The 16,087-nt window shown below is 43.4% G+C and overlaps 1 protein-coding gene across 1 annotated transcript in view; it reads right to left on the reverse strand.

Annotated features, from left to right (window-relative positions):
- The window catches only part of LOC127221877 (myosin-IIIb), a 196,267-nt gene that overhangs the window by 84,749 nt on the left and 95,431 nt on the right, over positions 1–16,087 (reverse strand). The window contains exon 7 of the mRNA XM_051183842.1: positions 2,299–2,454. Within this exon, the coding sequence (XP_051039799.1) occupies positions 2,299–2,454 (156 nt within the window). The remainder of the gene's footprint in view (positions 1–2,298; positions 2,455–16,087) is intronic.

A 16,087-nucleotide genomic window follows, 5' to 3' on the forward strand; every position in this document is an offset into this window, starting at 1 on the left:
AACAGACTATGTACAGCTATTTTTTTCCTGCTACCAACATTTATTGATGATTAACACTGTAGCTAGAGCCATCCCTAACCTTTTATGTGTAGATTCAATCTACCATCAAAATAATCCCCATTCTATAGAAAAAAAACTCCAGAAGAAGAAAAAGTTAAAGGCCCTTTCCAGCAAGGGGCTGAGCTACTGCCCATAGCTGGCAGAGATGGTGATGTTCATCATCAGATTGCCCTGCCTGCAGAGAAATGGGGGAGGGATTGTTTTCTCATTCATCCATGTTCTCCCCTCTGTTAGTGTTTGTTTTCTCCACCTTTGCTGAAAACTCACAGCTTTTGATAGAATACTTCACAAATGACAGCTGAGAGCTTTCCATGTAGGTTCAGAAAACATCTATATAGCCAACACCTTGCCAGTTGCTAAGAAGGAGTCATGGCTGGGTTAAGTGTCATTACAGTGTGGTCTCTTCGGAATTTATTTCCCTGAGTCCTAAGGAAGGGGCTATTCAATGTTTTGATACCGATTTGTGAGGTCGTATCTTTTTAAATGACTGTTCAAAGGAACACAAACTATGGCAGAATGAAATTACAGAGATTACAAAGACTGTGAGAAGCTTTGCCACCTACCAGGCTTTTGACATCAAAAGAATTAGCAAAGAGAAAGAGAAATTAGAGCAAGGGCCTGAGCATGCGTAGAAATCGCTACTTTCTAAGGGCGCGCGTGAGGGGGGCGGTGTATTTAAAATGAGAATGTATAACCGGACAGGCAAACTCAGGCAGCAGTGCCTTGTTTGGTGAGTCTGGGAGCCGTCTTAGAAGCTACTGGATAAGGGACCTCTGATCAAAACGGACAGGAGAAGCTGGGTCCCACCTCAACACTTAAGGGCTGGGTTTCCTTAGGCTTGGTTCTCAGGTGTTTGTATTTTGTCTTCATTTTGGTGGGGTTTGTGACTGTGGGGGAGGTTCATGTACAGAAGCTAAAGGAAAGGGGCTTTTGGTTTCCCCAGCTTTAAGCGCGAGTTTCTACTGCCTCAAAAGGAACCGAGCCACAAGAATGTTTGTCTCTCTGCCCTGTCCCCAGCCACGCCACAGCAATGGCCCTGGGAGGTGGGACCAATAGGAAAACGTTTGCTTTGCAATATCCTAAGCAGAAACCTGTAACAACAGAGAAAATCAGCACAACACGGTCACCTTGAAATTCCATCTCTGGCAAGCCTGGCTTGTGCTTTTGGTTTGTAAACGGTTTTCTGCAGAATATAGGGATATGTTCAGCACTGGCTTGAGCTGTTTTATTGTCTTCACCTCTCATATTTGAGTGTTCTTTAAAATAATACTGGTCTGGTGCTTATCTGCATTCTGGCCAGATATAAAAACCAAGTAATTGCTGGGCAGAGGAGGTTTGTTTGCAATTAATTTTTTTTTTTTTTTCCTTAAAGAGAAATTCTGCCACCCTCTGGACAGAAATCAAAGATCTGTTTCTTAGAGATACGCACAGAAAAGAATTTTGACTTCCTCCCATTCCCTAAAAATAAACATTTAAAAAAAAATCTGTCTTTTAAGAGTCAGGAGTGGGAGGTGGGCTAGAGCCATGTAGAAGGGATCCTGGTTGCTTTAGGTAGCATAGGCAAAATATATGAACAAGGAAACTAGAATAACTCTACAGACTTTTTAAAACTAAAGACAGAATGGGCTCAGAGTCCATTCAGGAACACACACTCTTTCCTGGGCCTGTTCTTAGCATCCATGTCTGCTCTTTGCTCTCTACTAGCCAGGTTAGGACTTTTCACATGTTTCAGCCATGGCTGTTTTGCAGTTACATTTGTACTAAAAGTAACTATGTTTTTAATGAACGCTAACTGAACATGAGGACAATGAGATTTCAGCCATTTGAGAAATTAGTCACAGGAATCTGGATAAGCAGTTTTTGAATTGTGCTTAATCACCCATGGGACATGCTTAAAGATACACAAATGAAACTCTGGAGTTGTGGGCGGTGGTGCACACCTTTAATCCCAACAGTAGGGAGACAGAGGCAAGTGTGGGTCTCTATGAGTTCAAGGCCAGCCTGGTCTACAGAGTCAGTTCCAGGATAGCCAGGGCTGTTGCGCAGAGAAACTCTGTCTGGAAAACAACAACAAAAACCTCTGGAAAACACACACACACACACACACACACACACACACACACACACACACACACACGGGTGTGGCTGCTACCAATTAAAATGTGAAACAAATAAAAGCACAGCCACACCCTCTTTCTAAATACCCAGAAGATGCCAGAGCAATGCCCAAAACCATACCTGGTTTTAGCAACAGGGTTCAGGCGCTTCTGGTCATGGAGCACCTTGGCCAGCTGTTTTTGCAGGAACAAAACCTTGCCTTGAGTTCCTTTAATGAATGGGTGGTCCAGGAGATGGGTGACTGAAGGCCGCTTTTCAAAATCTTTAATAAGACACCTGTTTGCAAAAATCAACAAATAATTCAAGATGATAGCATTTGATATTCTCTTTCCCTGAGAATATAGGAGAGAGAAGCCTCATGATACGCTTGATCATTAACCCCACACAGTTCTTTCCTTTCAAATATGTACCAGAGAGTGGAAAAATGCTATTAATTGAATTAGTTAAAACATCAGAAATCTACTTTAGATTGTCATAAGTAAATATTAAAAGCTCAACCAATTTTACCCTCTATTTACTGTGAAGAATTTAAAACATTGGAAAAATAGCCTGCTTAGAAAAAAATCCATCTTATTCTTCATTACAGCAAAGCATTTTCAAGGGAAGGAAGTTATCTTAGGAGCATATAGGACTAAGATCTATCACCTCAACTAATTTCAGGAGATGTTCTTGTGGAGCTCAGGGGAGGTTCATGGAGATGTTCTCATTTAGTGGTGTGTGGGGCTTGGGGGAGGGGTTGTCTAGGAGCTTATAAAGAAAGAAACAAACCTGTAAGAAAGAGAAAAGCCTAGCCTCTGGTTTCTAATGTTTTCTGAGAGATCAGTGAAGCCCAGAACAGGAAGTTACCAGCACATAATTCTGAAGAATTGTGATGGAATTATGCAGAGGGGGAACAAAAAGTCCATTCAAAATGGTAAACATCCGGTCTCATGTAATTGCCTGTGCAGCAGACTGCATAGAACCACACCTGTGGACTGGCTTTCCATGTGTGTTGCTGCATGCTCTGCACTAAGATGGTTTTGACACACAGAAATCTCCAGTGAAATGGAATCTGATGAATATCACTCCAGCTACCATCGTCCTTCTATTCTGAGTAGCTGCCCTGAGTCAAAGGAGGAAGTTTCAACATCTTTCAGCCTCAAGCTAACCCTGGAGATTCAGGATAAATATGGAATGCCCTTGGCTGTGTTTTTTTCCCCACAAAGGTGTGCCAGCATCAGCCCAAAGCCCCGACAAGTGATAAGCAGTCAGGACCCTCTGAGTGTCATTGACAGAGCATTTAAGCAGAGTCCTTCACAGCCATCCCCAGTACTCAGATTTACACAGAATTTCAAACTTTGCAATTTCATTTCAAAACACTTTCCCATCCCTCACCTTCTAGTTCCAAAGGACTCGATGACTATCCTGGGTCAGTCCATTTGAGGATGGCACAAGGCTGCTAGAACTGGAGCTTGTGGCTAGAAAAGCCAACCGTACCCAGAGCATTTCCTGACGATGCCCACAAGACTATAAATACCACCTCCACCTTGCCACTAGGAGAAATCAATCCTTTGATTTTTATTGGTCCAAGGTGGTTTGTACAGCCTATTTTCTTTTTTCCTAGCAACAATACGAAATCACAGCACACATTCACAAGAGATGGCTCCTGTCTTTCCATGAGCAGTTCTCCCTGGATTCCATGTATATTCATGCGTCTGTGTGACTCATTTGAGTCCTCAGAATGGGGTCCAGGATCTACCCAATGGCACTTGCAGAGGACCCAAGTTCTGATTACAGCACCCACATTAGGTGGTTCTCTACACCTATAACATCCTCTTCTGGCCTCGCATATAAACACACACACACACACACACACACACACACACACACACACACACACACACACAAACACACACCATTTCTTTTGAGGAAGAAAAGAGGAGGTAACATAGGGAAGTCTTCCTTGCCAGCTAACTGTTACCATTGCTTCACACACAGAGACTCATGGGAGAAGCCAAACATGGACAGCATAAAATAATTGATGGCACATGAAATGGGCAGTGAGCAGAATGTACCTCCATCTTCCTCCCTGGGACAGATGCTCAGGGAGGCCATCAGGAGAGGCCTGCAGACAGTGTTTGGGTAGCCTCAGAGAGCCTGTCCCTAGCAGTTGATGGTAGGATGTCTATCCTATCACACAGTCTTAGCAGCTACCCACAAAGAAGGACTTCCAACAAGTGACAAGGTCATCTGCTGTACTGGAGAAGGTCTTGCCTTACATCACACAGTAGTTACACAAAAGGCATGGATAGAGAAGAGAGGGAAGCAGGTGAGGAAGACAGCAACACAGGAATCTAAGAGATGGTGGGCACGACGCCCTGGAAGATGATGAGTTAGTCTTCCCAGGAAGACTGGAGTGGGTGGAACACCACACCACAGGATCAACAGAAGAGAAGCAGAGTGTGCCTGGGACACATCCAGCTGCACGGGGAGGAGTTTTAGGGGAAGGACAAGAAGACCTTGAGAGCATAGCCTTAATTCGAAAACAGCCCTGCATACCTTGTTCTCATGGGGGCAAAGCCCAAGTCCGAAAGGGAATTGTTATTATATTGACAGAGGCAAAGGCTCTATCTACTAGATAATGGGGCATCATCTCATTTCCTTTACTCAGCAAACATTTATTATGCTGCACCAGAATTAAATGAAAGAAACTAATGCATGAACAATTATGATGTTTATCCTTAAGCACCTACAATAAATTTAATTAGAAAAATGGAAAGACTAGAGAAGCATAGGAAACAGTAAAATCTGCTTATATACTTAGGAAGAAAACAAATAACAAACACTAGGTAAGGCAGTGAATGCCTGTCACCTCAGCACTTGAGAGAAGAAGGAATCAGCATTCATTTTCAGAATGTTAGTGACTTCTAGGTCAGCCTGGACTATGTAAGATCCTGTCACAAAAGAACAAAGCAAACAAAAACAGAAATGCAGGGTTTCAGAGCTATAAGGATAAAGATTTTCTATTTGTGCATGTGGGAGGGGGGAAATGTATGTACATATTCATGTACATAGAGGCCAGAGGTCAACCTTAGGTGCCTTGCACAAGTATTCTCCATCTTAGTTTTTGGGACAGGTTTGTTGGTGACCCTGGAGCTCACTGACTGGGTAGACAGGCTGACAATGGGGGCTAAATACTCCATCCACGTGCTCTGCTTGGAAATGAGAAGCTGAAAACCTTGAGCAAGAAGAGTAGGACATGGCTCTGCAAAGTCTTAAGCAATAATGATCACTCTTTAGATTTGGTAAAGGGATAAAAGGCAACAATTGCCCTTAGATGTTCAAACCAAGTACCCACTTTTCCCAACCTACCATTGCTCCAGCACTACAGCACTGGTTGTTTGCTGTGTACCCACTCTTTTGTGGGTGCTGGAGATTCAAACTTGGGTCCTCATGTCTGTTGAGGCAGGAACTTTACCAAATGAGCCATCTCCTAATGCCCCAGTTGTCTTATCTTTGGGTTTGCTTGCTTGTTTTTAAACAAGAGTCCTTCATGCAAACCAAGCTGACCTCCAAGGTCTTGATCTTCTAGCCTCAGCTTCCAGACTACAAGGACTACAGGCACACACTGTGACACCTGGCTGAGATGTGCTATTCTAATCTCATTTTAGAATATGAAGAACCTGAGGTCATCCTGTTAGTGATGAGGCCCTAAGCCAACTCCCACAGAACCCTTTCTATTCTGTAGTGTTAAAAACGGCAAGCTACGATGTGTCAAACAGTACAGTCAGGGTGTATTGCTAGAGACCTCTATTCATGGAGGACTTCCTCAAGCTGGCAAGACCTGAGCCAGCTTTGAGGGAAAGGGAACAATGAATTAGACTAATAGGGAGGGAGGCAGAAGGCATTTCTAAGTGGGGAAACATCAATCAGTGTAACACGCAGCACTAGCTAAGAAGTGTAATCAGTAACCAGGAAACCATCAGAACACGCACCTTCATCTCTCAAGCTGCAGCTTTTGAATGTCTAAGGGCAATTATTGTCTTTCATCCCTTTACCAAATCTAAAGAGTGATTATTATTGCTTAAGACTTTGAAGAGCCATGTCCTACTCTTCTTGCTCAAGATTTTCGCTCATCATTTCCAGGCAGAGCGCGTGGATGGAGACAAAACTGACTAGCAAAATGGGTAGGAAGCCTCAACAGCCTCCATGTACTTCTCACGAGAGAGGGCTCTCTCAGACTTAGAGTATAAACAGCTTAAACTAAGAAAATGGAAAATGTTCATTTCAAGAGTATTTGTTAAGTCAAGGATTGCAATGTCCAGTTGCAGAATATATTCCTTAGCCAGCACCTAAGCAGGGTTTACAAAATTTTGTGTGTAATACATGGATCTCTGACATGGGACATGAGGACCAGTTATGTAAAGTGCTAGTCATGTAAGGGATTCTACTGAGAGAGACTGAAAGAACAAAAGGAATAGTTTGCTAGTAAACAAAGTTTGGAGAACACTTGTAATCCTCTAAATGAAATACCATAATGTGTTTGAATACATTAAAGGACTTTGGGGTTTTTTTTTTTTTTTTCTTAATTATTTTATTTTGTTTGAGTCAATGTTTCCAAGCTTAGTTGGCCATAGACATTCTTTAAATTTATTTTCATTTTGTGTACATTGGTGTTTTGCCTACATGTATGTCTGTGTGTGGGTATCAGAAGCCTAGGAACTGGAGTTAATAGGCAGTTGTGAGCTGCTGTATGGGTGCTGGGGAATCTAACCAGGATCCTCTGGAAGAGTGGCCAGTGCTCTTAACCACTGAGCCATCCCTCTAGCCCCCATAGCCATGTTTTCATTTTCTCTTTCCCATTGTTCTGCTGTCAGTGAACCATATACCACAGAGACCATCTTGGAAGTCCTGTTGCAAGTGCTGATTAGAGCTATATTTTTAAAACAAGGGACAGAGATGAGTTCTGCCCTTAAAAGACCAAGGCAAGATCCACGAGTCTCTAATTGCCACTGTGCCTGGGAGTTCCATAAGCTGTTATTTCCATAGAAGGAAGTATCTCAAATTGGGGGTGCTTGGTCCTAGTCAGTTCTTCTAAGAGTCTTTCACTTAAGGACAAATAAAATTGAACATGGACTGACTTTAGGGAAACTAAATCAAGATAAAATATTTCACTGATGTGTTCTTTTAATCTCTTTAATTTTTTTTTCTTTTTTAAAAATTAGATTTAGATGTGGTTTTTCTGTGATGAAGGGACCCAAAGAAAAATATAATAAAAATCATATTTATATCCTGAACAGTAAAAGGCCCTGGGTTTACAAGGCCACAGTTGACAGTTTAAATATGACAGAAAAAACTCACCAGAAGAAAAATGGAGCAAGCTTCAGCCTTGAAGGAAATCCATTCAGTACCTGATTTGAAATTCTAGTATTTTCCATCATGTTTTCTTGGCTAAAGATTAATTCTCAGAATCCATTTTTGTTCCCACATTAAACACAGGTTGTTGCTGCTACTTGCAGTATGCCAAAACAGACAAAATGCAAGAAGCAATGTTGGGATCTGACACCAGGAGGCCAGAGGTGTGGGGGTTCAGGGTGTGGAAGCCAGCGGTGTGGGGGCTGGGGTGGGGGTGATACCCTGCAGATGCAGATGCATTGGACCTGTAATCTGACATTTCACAACGACTGAAACCCCAGATGCCTTGCAGGGGAGCTATTTACCAAGCATCAAGATTTGCCCATAAATAAACCCACTTGATATAGAGCAGCTGAAAAAGCAAAAACTAAAAATACTGATGAGCTTGAAATAAAAAGAAAAGAAGCCAGGAGGATGGCAGTCTGCTCCCACACAGTGGGGCCATGGTACATCAAAACTCATGGTTTCAACGCCTCTCATTTCTTTGTCTATATTCTGTCTTTCACACTGTCTGTTGCCTTCTTAAGGCTTGCCTCTTAGATCAAGTGCCCCATTGGTACAGGACACCCAAATACTGTTGATCTGAGCAAACATTTCCCTGGCCCGTGACTCACTTTGCTGTCTCGAGGTTCCTATCATCATCACACAGCAGCCTGACTGGCAAGAAGGGAAAAAATCTTCCTGAGGCTAGATATGGTAATTATAGGCTAAGCAGCAGAGCCCATGGTGCTCTGTCTTGAAAGAAAATTTCCATTCTGAAAAACAAGACTGACAAACATAGGCATTTTCCCAAAGTGACTGATGTCTCAAAGAGGTGGGGGGGATGGCATTTCTTATATGACTTTAGTGAACAACCCCCTTTCTGCATGCTGAAATATTTAGCCACATTTCATTTCCCAAAACTTATGCACAAGGTTTCAATGATGTGTTGAGGTCTTACTGTTAAGACCTGGAATTACATGCTAACTTCATGCCTGCGGTGGGGAGGTAATTCACGTAAATGAGATTCATGGCTGCAAACTCAGCCAGGCAGCTGTGCAGATAACAGTCTGAGTGGAATGACCTATATTTGCTACGTGTAAAAGCTCTGAGCAGGCAGGAGGGATACTTCAGAGCATTCCTCCCCATCAGGGAGGGGAAAGAGCAGGCTCCCTCTGAAGCAAATTGGTAACGAGAACAGAGTTCGTGCCATCAGGAGGTAGGAAGGGCAGATGTGGTGGTTTGAGTGGGAGTGGTCCCACGGGCTGATATATCTGAATGTTTAGTCATTGGAGAGTGCCACTACTTGAGAAGGATTAGGAGGTGTGGCTTTGTTGGAGGAAGTGTATTACTGGGGTGGGGGGGGGTGAGCTTTGAGATTTCACAAGGCTAAGCCAGGCCCAGTGTCTCTTTCTTCCTGCTGCCCGAGGATCCAGATGTAGAACTCTCTGCTATTTTTCTAGCACCATGCTTACCTACGTGCCAGCATGCTCCCCACCATGATGATAATAAACTAACTCCCTGAAAAGATAAGCAAGGCCCTAATTAGATGCTTTCTCTTACAAGAGTTGCCTTGGTTGGTCGCAGTGTGTCTTCACAGAACTAGAAAGAACACTGACTTAGACAGCAGAGGACTTTGAGCAGTTGCCATCTTTCCTGAGGTCCCTGGCTTGGGGATGCAAAGAGTTAGAAAGAGAAACAAGTGAGTCTGATTGGTGGGCAAAGCTGTTGGTAGCCACAAAACAAGGTGAGGTCATGGTAGAGAAAAGAAAGAACATTGCATTGCCTCAATTCCCAGACTGAAGTGTAAAGAGCAACTCTCCTCCTCTACAGATGACTTAAACAAGGTAAAGAAGAAAAGAAAGAAAACACAGGGTAGTCTGAAGCCAAACCATCAAATCTATATTACACAGGGCAGGACCTATCTCCAGAGGTTAGAATATGCATTGTGGTTGGAGACAATCCATTCACAGAGCCAGTGCCCAGAAGTAGCTCACAGAGGCAGAGCTGTAGCATATAGACACATACTACCCTGAGATATGGCTGGAGTAAAGTCTGCCAATACAGAGACCTCTTTATTTCCCTGTTTCTGATCCCTTGGAAGTTTAAATAATTAGAAAAAAAAAACAAGACCAATAGCTGGCTGTGTTCTTAGTTCAGGAGACAGGCAAACAAAAATGTTATCTCCTCAAGCACTGCTTGTGTAAGGATAGGCTGCTCCCCATTCTGATGGGAGAGTGTATTATAGGCAGATAACAGGCAGAATCAGTCTGGGGGAGGTCTGAGGAGAAAGCTGGAAATATTAAATGAATGAAGAGCCCACTTACAGCAGGCCAGCCAAGCAGCAGGAGGGGGCATGATTAGGGGTAAGCAGAAGTGTGTCCAAGAAAAGGTCATAGAAAAGACTGCTGAGGGAGGTGACAGCTTTATTATTGCTGATGGCAGTGCCACCTTCTGTAGTGGACGTATTACAAGTATGTCTTCTGCTGGATATAGTGCCAGTCAAAGAAGATCTAAAAAAATTATAAATCTAATTTGTTGTTATTATTATTGTTTGTGTGTGTGTATGTGAACACGCACGCATGAGCATACACAGACATGCATGGCTTGAAGCATGAGCTTACAGTACATGTATAGAGGCCAGAGGACAGCTCTGTGCAGTTGTTTCTCTATTTATTTGGGTTCCAAGGATTGAACTCAGACTTCCAGGCTCATCCAGCAAGCATCTCTACCCACTGGGATATCTCCCTAAGCCAAATGCCCCCATTTTTGTACCCTAGGACTAAGGCCATTTTGATGGTAGTAACTGGTGGTCCTTCTCTACCATACTTCTTACTAGCTTAGTTTGGTTTTTATGTAAAACATTCTGTTTGCTTCTTGTGTGTCTGCAGATGAGACAAATGTGTGTGCATATGCTGTGCAAATGTACATGCCTGTGCATGCATGTGGGGCTAGAAGTCAGTGTCAAGTGTCTTACTCAGTTGCTCTAAACTTATCTTGGGGGGACTGGTTATCTCACTTAACCTGGAACTCATCTGTTCTGCTAGGCTGGCTGTCCAATGAGGCCCAGAGGTTCTCTTATCTCCATTTTCCCAGCACTGGGATTATGGGAGTGCACCACTGTGTCCCACATTTATGTGGATGCTGAGAATATGAATTTAAGCCCTCTTGCTTTCACAGCAAATTCTTACTGTCTGAGCCATCTCATGTGATGTAGTTAAGGCACCAAAGCTCACAAGCCACCAGGCAGTGGACTGCTCTCTCAGGGGACAGTCATAGCAGCTGTCATCACTACTGTTCAGCATGGCTAAGGTCTCCTACAGCACCAGTCAAAGCCTCTTGGTTCCTTTGTCATGGCAGGGCTTGGTGACAGATCCTCCAGACTTTACCAGAAAATCAGATGTCAACCACGGCTCCCTTTAAAGGTATTTACTTAAGCTGAAAATTAAAGAAAGGTTCGCTTTAAGCATCTCAGGAAAATTAGGACTGTGGGGAGAAGTGGAAGCTGACCCCAGAAGACCCATGAGTCAGAGTAAGATGCCCAGGAGCTGCCAAGACACAGCTAGCCCCTTAAAGGAAAGAAAAATACAGCTTGTCCTGGAACCAAATATGAGTGTTCCAGTGTGGCAATAGTTTCACCCAGCTTTATAATGATGAATCAAAAAAAATTTTTAAATCTTTTGGGAAGTATCATGTAGGTGAGTCACAACAAAGTGACTGTGAAGGTCATCTTCCTCAGATGCTACCCCATGGCTTTGGCTTTGGGGTTGAGGGGACCTAGTGGTCTATTAAGCATCTCGAGGGTTTCATTGATGGCCACAAGGGCGTAAGGTCACACTCAGAGGGAGATGTGGCTGGGTGGTGGTGGTGCATGCCTTTGATCCAAGCACTAGGGAGACAGAGGCAGGTAGATCTCTGAGCTTCAAGTCCAGTCTGGTTTACAGACTGAGTTGCAGGACAACCAGAGAAGATAATTTGTAATTGGGTCCCAGACCTGCAATATCTCAACCTCTCCACCGTCATTGATGTTCTGGTCAGTCAATCAGTCTTTCTAGTCAAAGCCTTCAGAAAACATTTGCCCACATAGACACAGCACTTTCTAAATAGTTTGTTGACGCATTTAAATGATGCATTCAGTGACAAAACCCATTACTCTCCTTAGCATGGCATATTCTTAAAAACACTGGAGCAATAATAAGCATTAAGTCAGGTACTGAGGACAACTCTAATACTTAGAGCTATGCAGTGATATATGTTTCATTTAGATTCAATGAGTTCTTGCTTTTAATTTATATATTGGACACAGGATCATTGTGGAGAGTAAATAGGGCAATGGTTACACATTGCTCACTATACAGTAAACACTCAGTAAATGCTGGTTCTGTGGTAAGCCACTGTACCGGCTGACTAGGGGAGGAAGGTAGTTATGGCACACCCAACAAACAGGAATGCCACATATATGTCTTAGTTTATAGTCCACCCCACACTGCTGAGACAATATTTAGAGTAAGTAGGTGAAAATGAAAAGAAACTATTTTCTTACAGTCCTAAAGACTATTAAATCCAAGATCAAGACATGAGAAGATTCATGTCCATGATGAAGAAAGTTCTCTGATTCCAATATGGTTTCCCTAAAGGAAGGATGCCTCACGCTCACATAGCAGAAGGCAGTTCATTCATGGGAGAGGAGACCATCTCATGACCTGATGCCCTCCGAGAGGCCCTACATCTCTGTATGACCACATTTGCAGCACCTGAGTTTTGGAGGAAACCACTGGGCCGTATCATTAGCTTTTCGTTAGTGTTTAAGGTCTGCTGTCTCCTAATTAGTTAAACCCACCTAACTAAACTGAGTCCAGTATTACATAAACCTATCTTGAGGAGTTCAGTCAGATGGGTAATTAATTCTTTGCTTTCTTTGTGATTCCTACTATTGAGACCAGAATTTCTGTTTGATAGTAGATGTCCTTAAGTAGAATTTGTGACACTTGGGGGGAGAGGAGACATTTTGGGTCTGGCAATTCAGCAAAAGTAAAACCCTTGGTGTTTTCAAGCTTTTGGGTTGGTTCTCTTGTTTTTGAATGTCTGGGTCATTTCTTTGATTTAAAAATCAATTTCCATTTTGACAAACAGTCATGGTCGGCTTCTTAGCCCAGGCTTCAGTGCCTGGGGACAACTGAATTGTATTCTTTCCCTTGATCCTGCTTGCCACCCTGCCCTGACTTTAATCCATAATTCTCATTTGTATGCATTTCACCTCTGAGGGCAAGGGATGGATAATACTTAGACAGTTCCTAAAGTAATGGAACAGCCAACTCCAAGGCAACGGCAAGCACTTGCCTAGGAATACCCTAGGACGAGGGCAGGGGGTTCCATAAGAAACACGTGCAATCTTGGGTAATAACAACTCACACACATGAAATAGCTGAAGGGCTAGGTGAAATTGACAACATGGTTCATTCATAGACATGTATGTTAGCTGTTTACCATGAAAGGCATTACACCAAGTGCTGAGGGCAGTGGTGCCTGGAATCAGACGTCTGCTTTCACAGAATTTGGAAACACGTGGAGGAACAGTTATATCAGCAGTTGTAATTCAAGGCTGAAGAGTCTAGGGCCTGCCATAACCCGGAAGAAATAAACGACTCCAGCTTCGACAAATGTTTCACATGAGGGGTGACATTCTTCAAGGACAGAGTGGACACTGGGAGGAAGTGCAAGGGAAAGGCAGTCAGATGAAGGGCTCAGGAGTCTCCTGTGGAGGCCCATGGATGTCTTCTCTTTAGGGAACAAACTGAAAACAGCAGAAATTCAGTTGGTGGCAAGAATGGGGCTCTTTTTAAGAAGGGCGTGGTGTGAACGAAGGATGCAGGAAGAGAAAGATGGGGTGTGAGGACCGTTTGAGAATATAGCAGAAGTAGCCACTAGTGAACTTTTAAGCAAACTTAAATTTGACAGATGGACCAGCAGCTAGAACTCTGTGAACATAAAAATCTATCTTCTACCTTCACCATCCACTGACACTCCTCCCAAAGACTCCCAAGGCTTCGCCATTACCAGTCCCCTGGTCTCATTTTAGCTCTCACTCTTCCCAAGGGATCTGTCCCAGCCAGAGCTGGTGCTGCTCTGGACCTCTGCCACCTTTCCTCCTTGATCATTCTCTTTCCTTACAGCTCTCTGTCTCTTGACCACTCTTCCTTGTTTACCATCACTCACAAAACTCAAGATGGCCAGGGTGGAGGAAACTGTGAACTGAAAGATGGAACAGTGACCCCAGGATGGCCAGTCTTGTTTCTCAGGCTTAGTGCCTGCTCCTAGCCACCACTAAGCCTGTCTAGTGGACCAAGGACACCAGACTAAATAACATACAGGGAACTTGCCATGCAGCTTAGCCACAGAGACTCACAATTCCAAACCCAGTGACAGATCCTGCTAAAAGTCAGTGCTGCCAAACGTACACACCTGGCACTAAGTAAAAATTACATGTAAGAAAACTAGCAAAAACTACTCTATAAAATGTACAATGACTAATCATTGTCTATACTTTTCTTTCTTATTTATTTGTTTGAGACAGTCCTCACTGTGTAATCCTATCTAATCTGGAATGCCTATGTAGATCAGGCTGTCCTTGAACTCTGAGATCCCCTTGCCTCTGCCTCCAAGTCTGGACCCAGTGAAAATGACTTCACAACTTTAATGAGGTATAACCCACAAACCATACAGTTTAGCCATTTAAAATGCACAGTCTGAAGATCTTTAGTGTGTTCATAGTTGGGCAGCTAGTGCTACAATCAATGTTGAACTTTATCACTCCACAAAGAAACTCTGCACTGATTCTGTCACTTGCCATTTCCCTCAACTGCCTCCATCCCAAGCGACTACCAATTTATTTTCTGTCTCCATGAATTTGCCAGATCTGAGCATTTCTGTAATATGTGGGGCTGGCTTCTTCCACTTACCATAGTTTCAAGGTTCTTCCAAGTCACAGCATACATTAATATTTAATCCTTTTGCTAAAAATTACCTTCCATTGTGTGAGCACATCACACTTTCTTCACTTACTGACTGATAGACTTTGGGTTATTTCCACTTTTAAACAGTTGTAAACTAATGGTGTAAACTAATGTTCTTTATTTGGATGGCCGCTTGATTGACCTTTGAGGGGGATCCCACTATGAAGCCTAGGCTGGCATCTAATTCACTATGTAGCTCAGGCTAGTCTTCAGTTGTGACCCTCCTAACTCTGCCTCCCTATTATTGGGAGCACAGTCATGTAGCTTCCATCTAAAGCTTGTTAGAAATATTTCCTTATCTGGTTTGTATGTGGTTACATGTCTTCATTCATTTCTCCTGGGAATATATGTAGGGGTGGAATTGCTGGCTTGGAGGATCATAACTTTCGAGTTATTTATTGGAAAAACACAAGTCTGTGTTCCAAAGCAGTCCCTTCACTTAACCTTCTCCCCAGCAGGACACACAACTAATTTTTAATACTCTATCTTGTTCCAGAAATAATGTAAGGACAAAAATACGTGCTCAGATGTACACAGATACATGCAATAAGGCAACATAAAAATAATGTAAGCCAAGGGGGAAAAATGATAAAGCAATGGAGAAATTCAGTATGGAAAATACCAAATGACTTTATTGAGGATGGACACAAATTTGACACCTAGCTCCTTGGCAGACCATGGGAAAGGGGAAATGTCTGTTCTATGCATCTTGTAATCTGTGATTTGCTAACAGCCCAGCTCCTCCCATGATGAGAGTGAGATGTGAATATTGGTACTGAGATTGAAGAAAATATCTTCCAGTTTTCCACAGAAATGTGTAATGAGCCTGCAATGTAGTGAACACAACAGCCTGCCCTGAGCATGGCCATGTGGTTCATAGGGGTTTTTTCTACGACACTCTCCAACCCTGGGGCATCCTTGGAACCATCCAGTAAAAATATTCTCCTGGGTGGCCAATATAGAGCTCCCTGATCTTAATCTGGGGTCAGCTCTACTAGGGAGTGGATGAGCCTTTCCAGGCTGTAGAGTGCAGTGCTCAGCCACTGGCATCAATGGAGTAAGGAAAAGTAGATTCCAAGACTTACCCTGATCCCTGCAAAGGCCAAAAGGACGATTCCAGAAAGATTTTAACCCACCGGTAGAGTGTAGCTCAAAGAAAGGAACCACGAAGTCCCAAAGGAGAGAGCTGGGGCTGCTGCTGGTGGTGGTGGGGTGGGGTGGGGTAGGGGGAGCTAGAGTATGACACAACTGTGAAAGTGGTCAAAAAACAGTTTGACAAACGCAGCCACCAGAGGCTCCAGCCAGCATCTCGGAATACAATGCATAGTGGGGGCAGGGAGCTTGGTAAAGAGCAACAATGGCCCACAGCTGCGGTGGTCCTGGCGGCACAGACACCCACACTCTATGCTCCTTTTTTAAGGCATGCTCTTTTGGTTAAGACGGACAAGGACTAAACACTTCTCTGGCCTAATGCCAACTCCATGGCTCTTGTGGATGGTATAAACATGAAACTGGGGAAAATG

The sequence above is a fragment of the Phodopus roborovskii genome, unplaced genomic scaffold (genome assembly GCF_943737965.1).
Source record: "Phodopus roborovskii unplaced genomic scaffold, PHOROB, whole genome shotgun sequence".
In the NCBI taxonomy this organism is placed as follows: domain Eukaryota; kingdom Metazoa; phylum Chordata; class Mammalia; order Rodentia; family Cricetidae; genus Phodopus; species Phodopus roborovskii.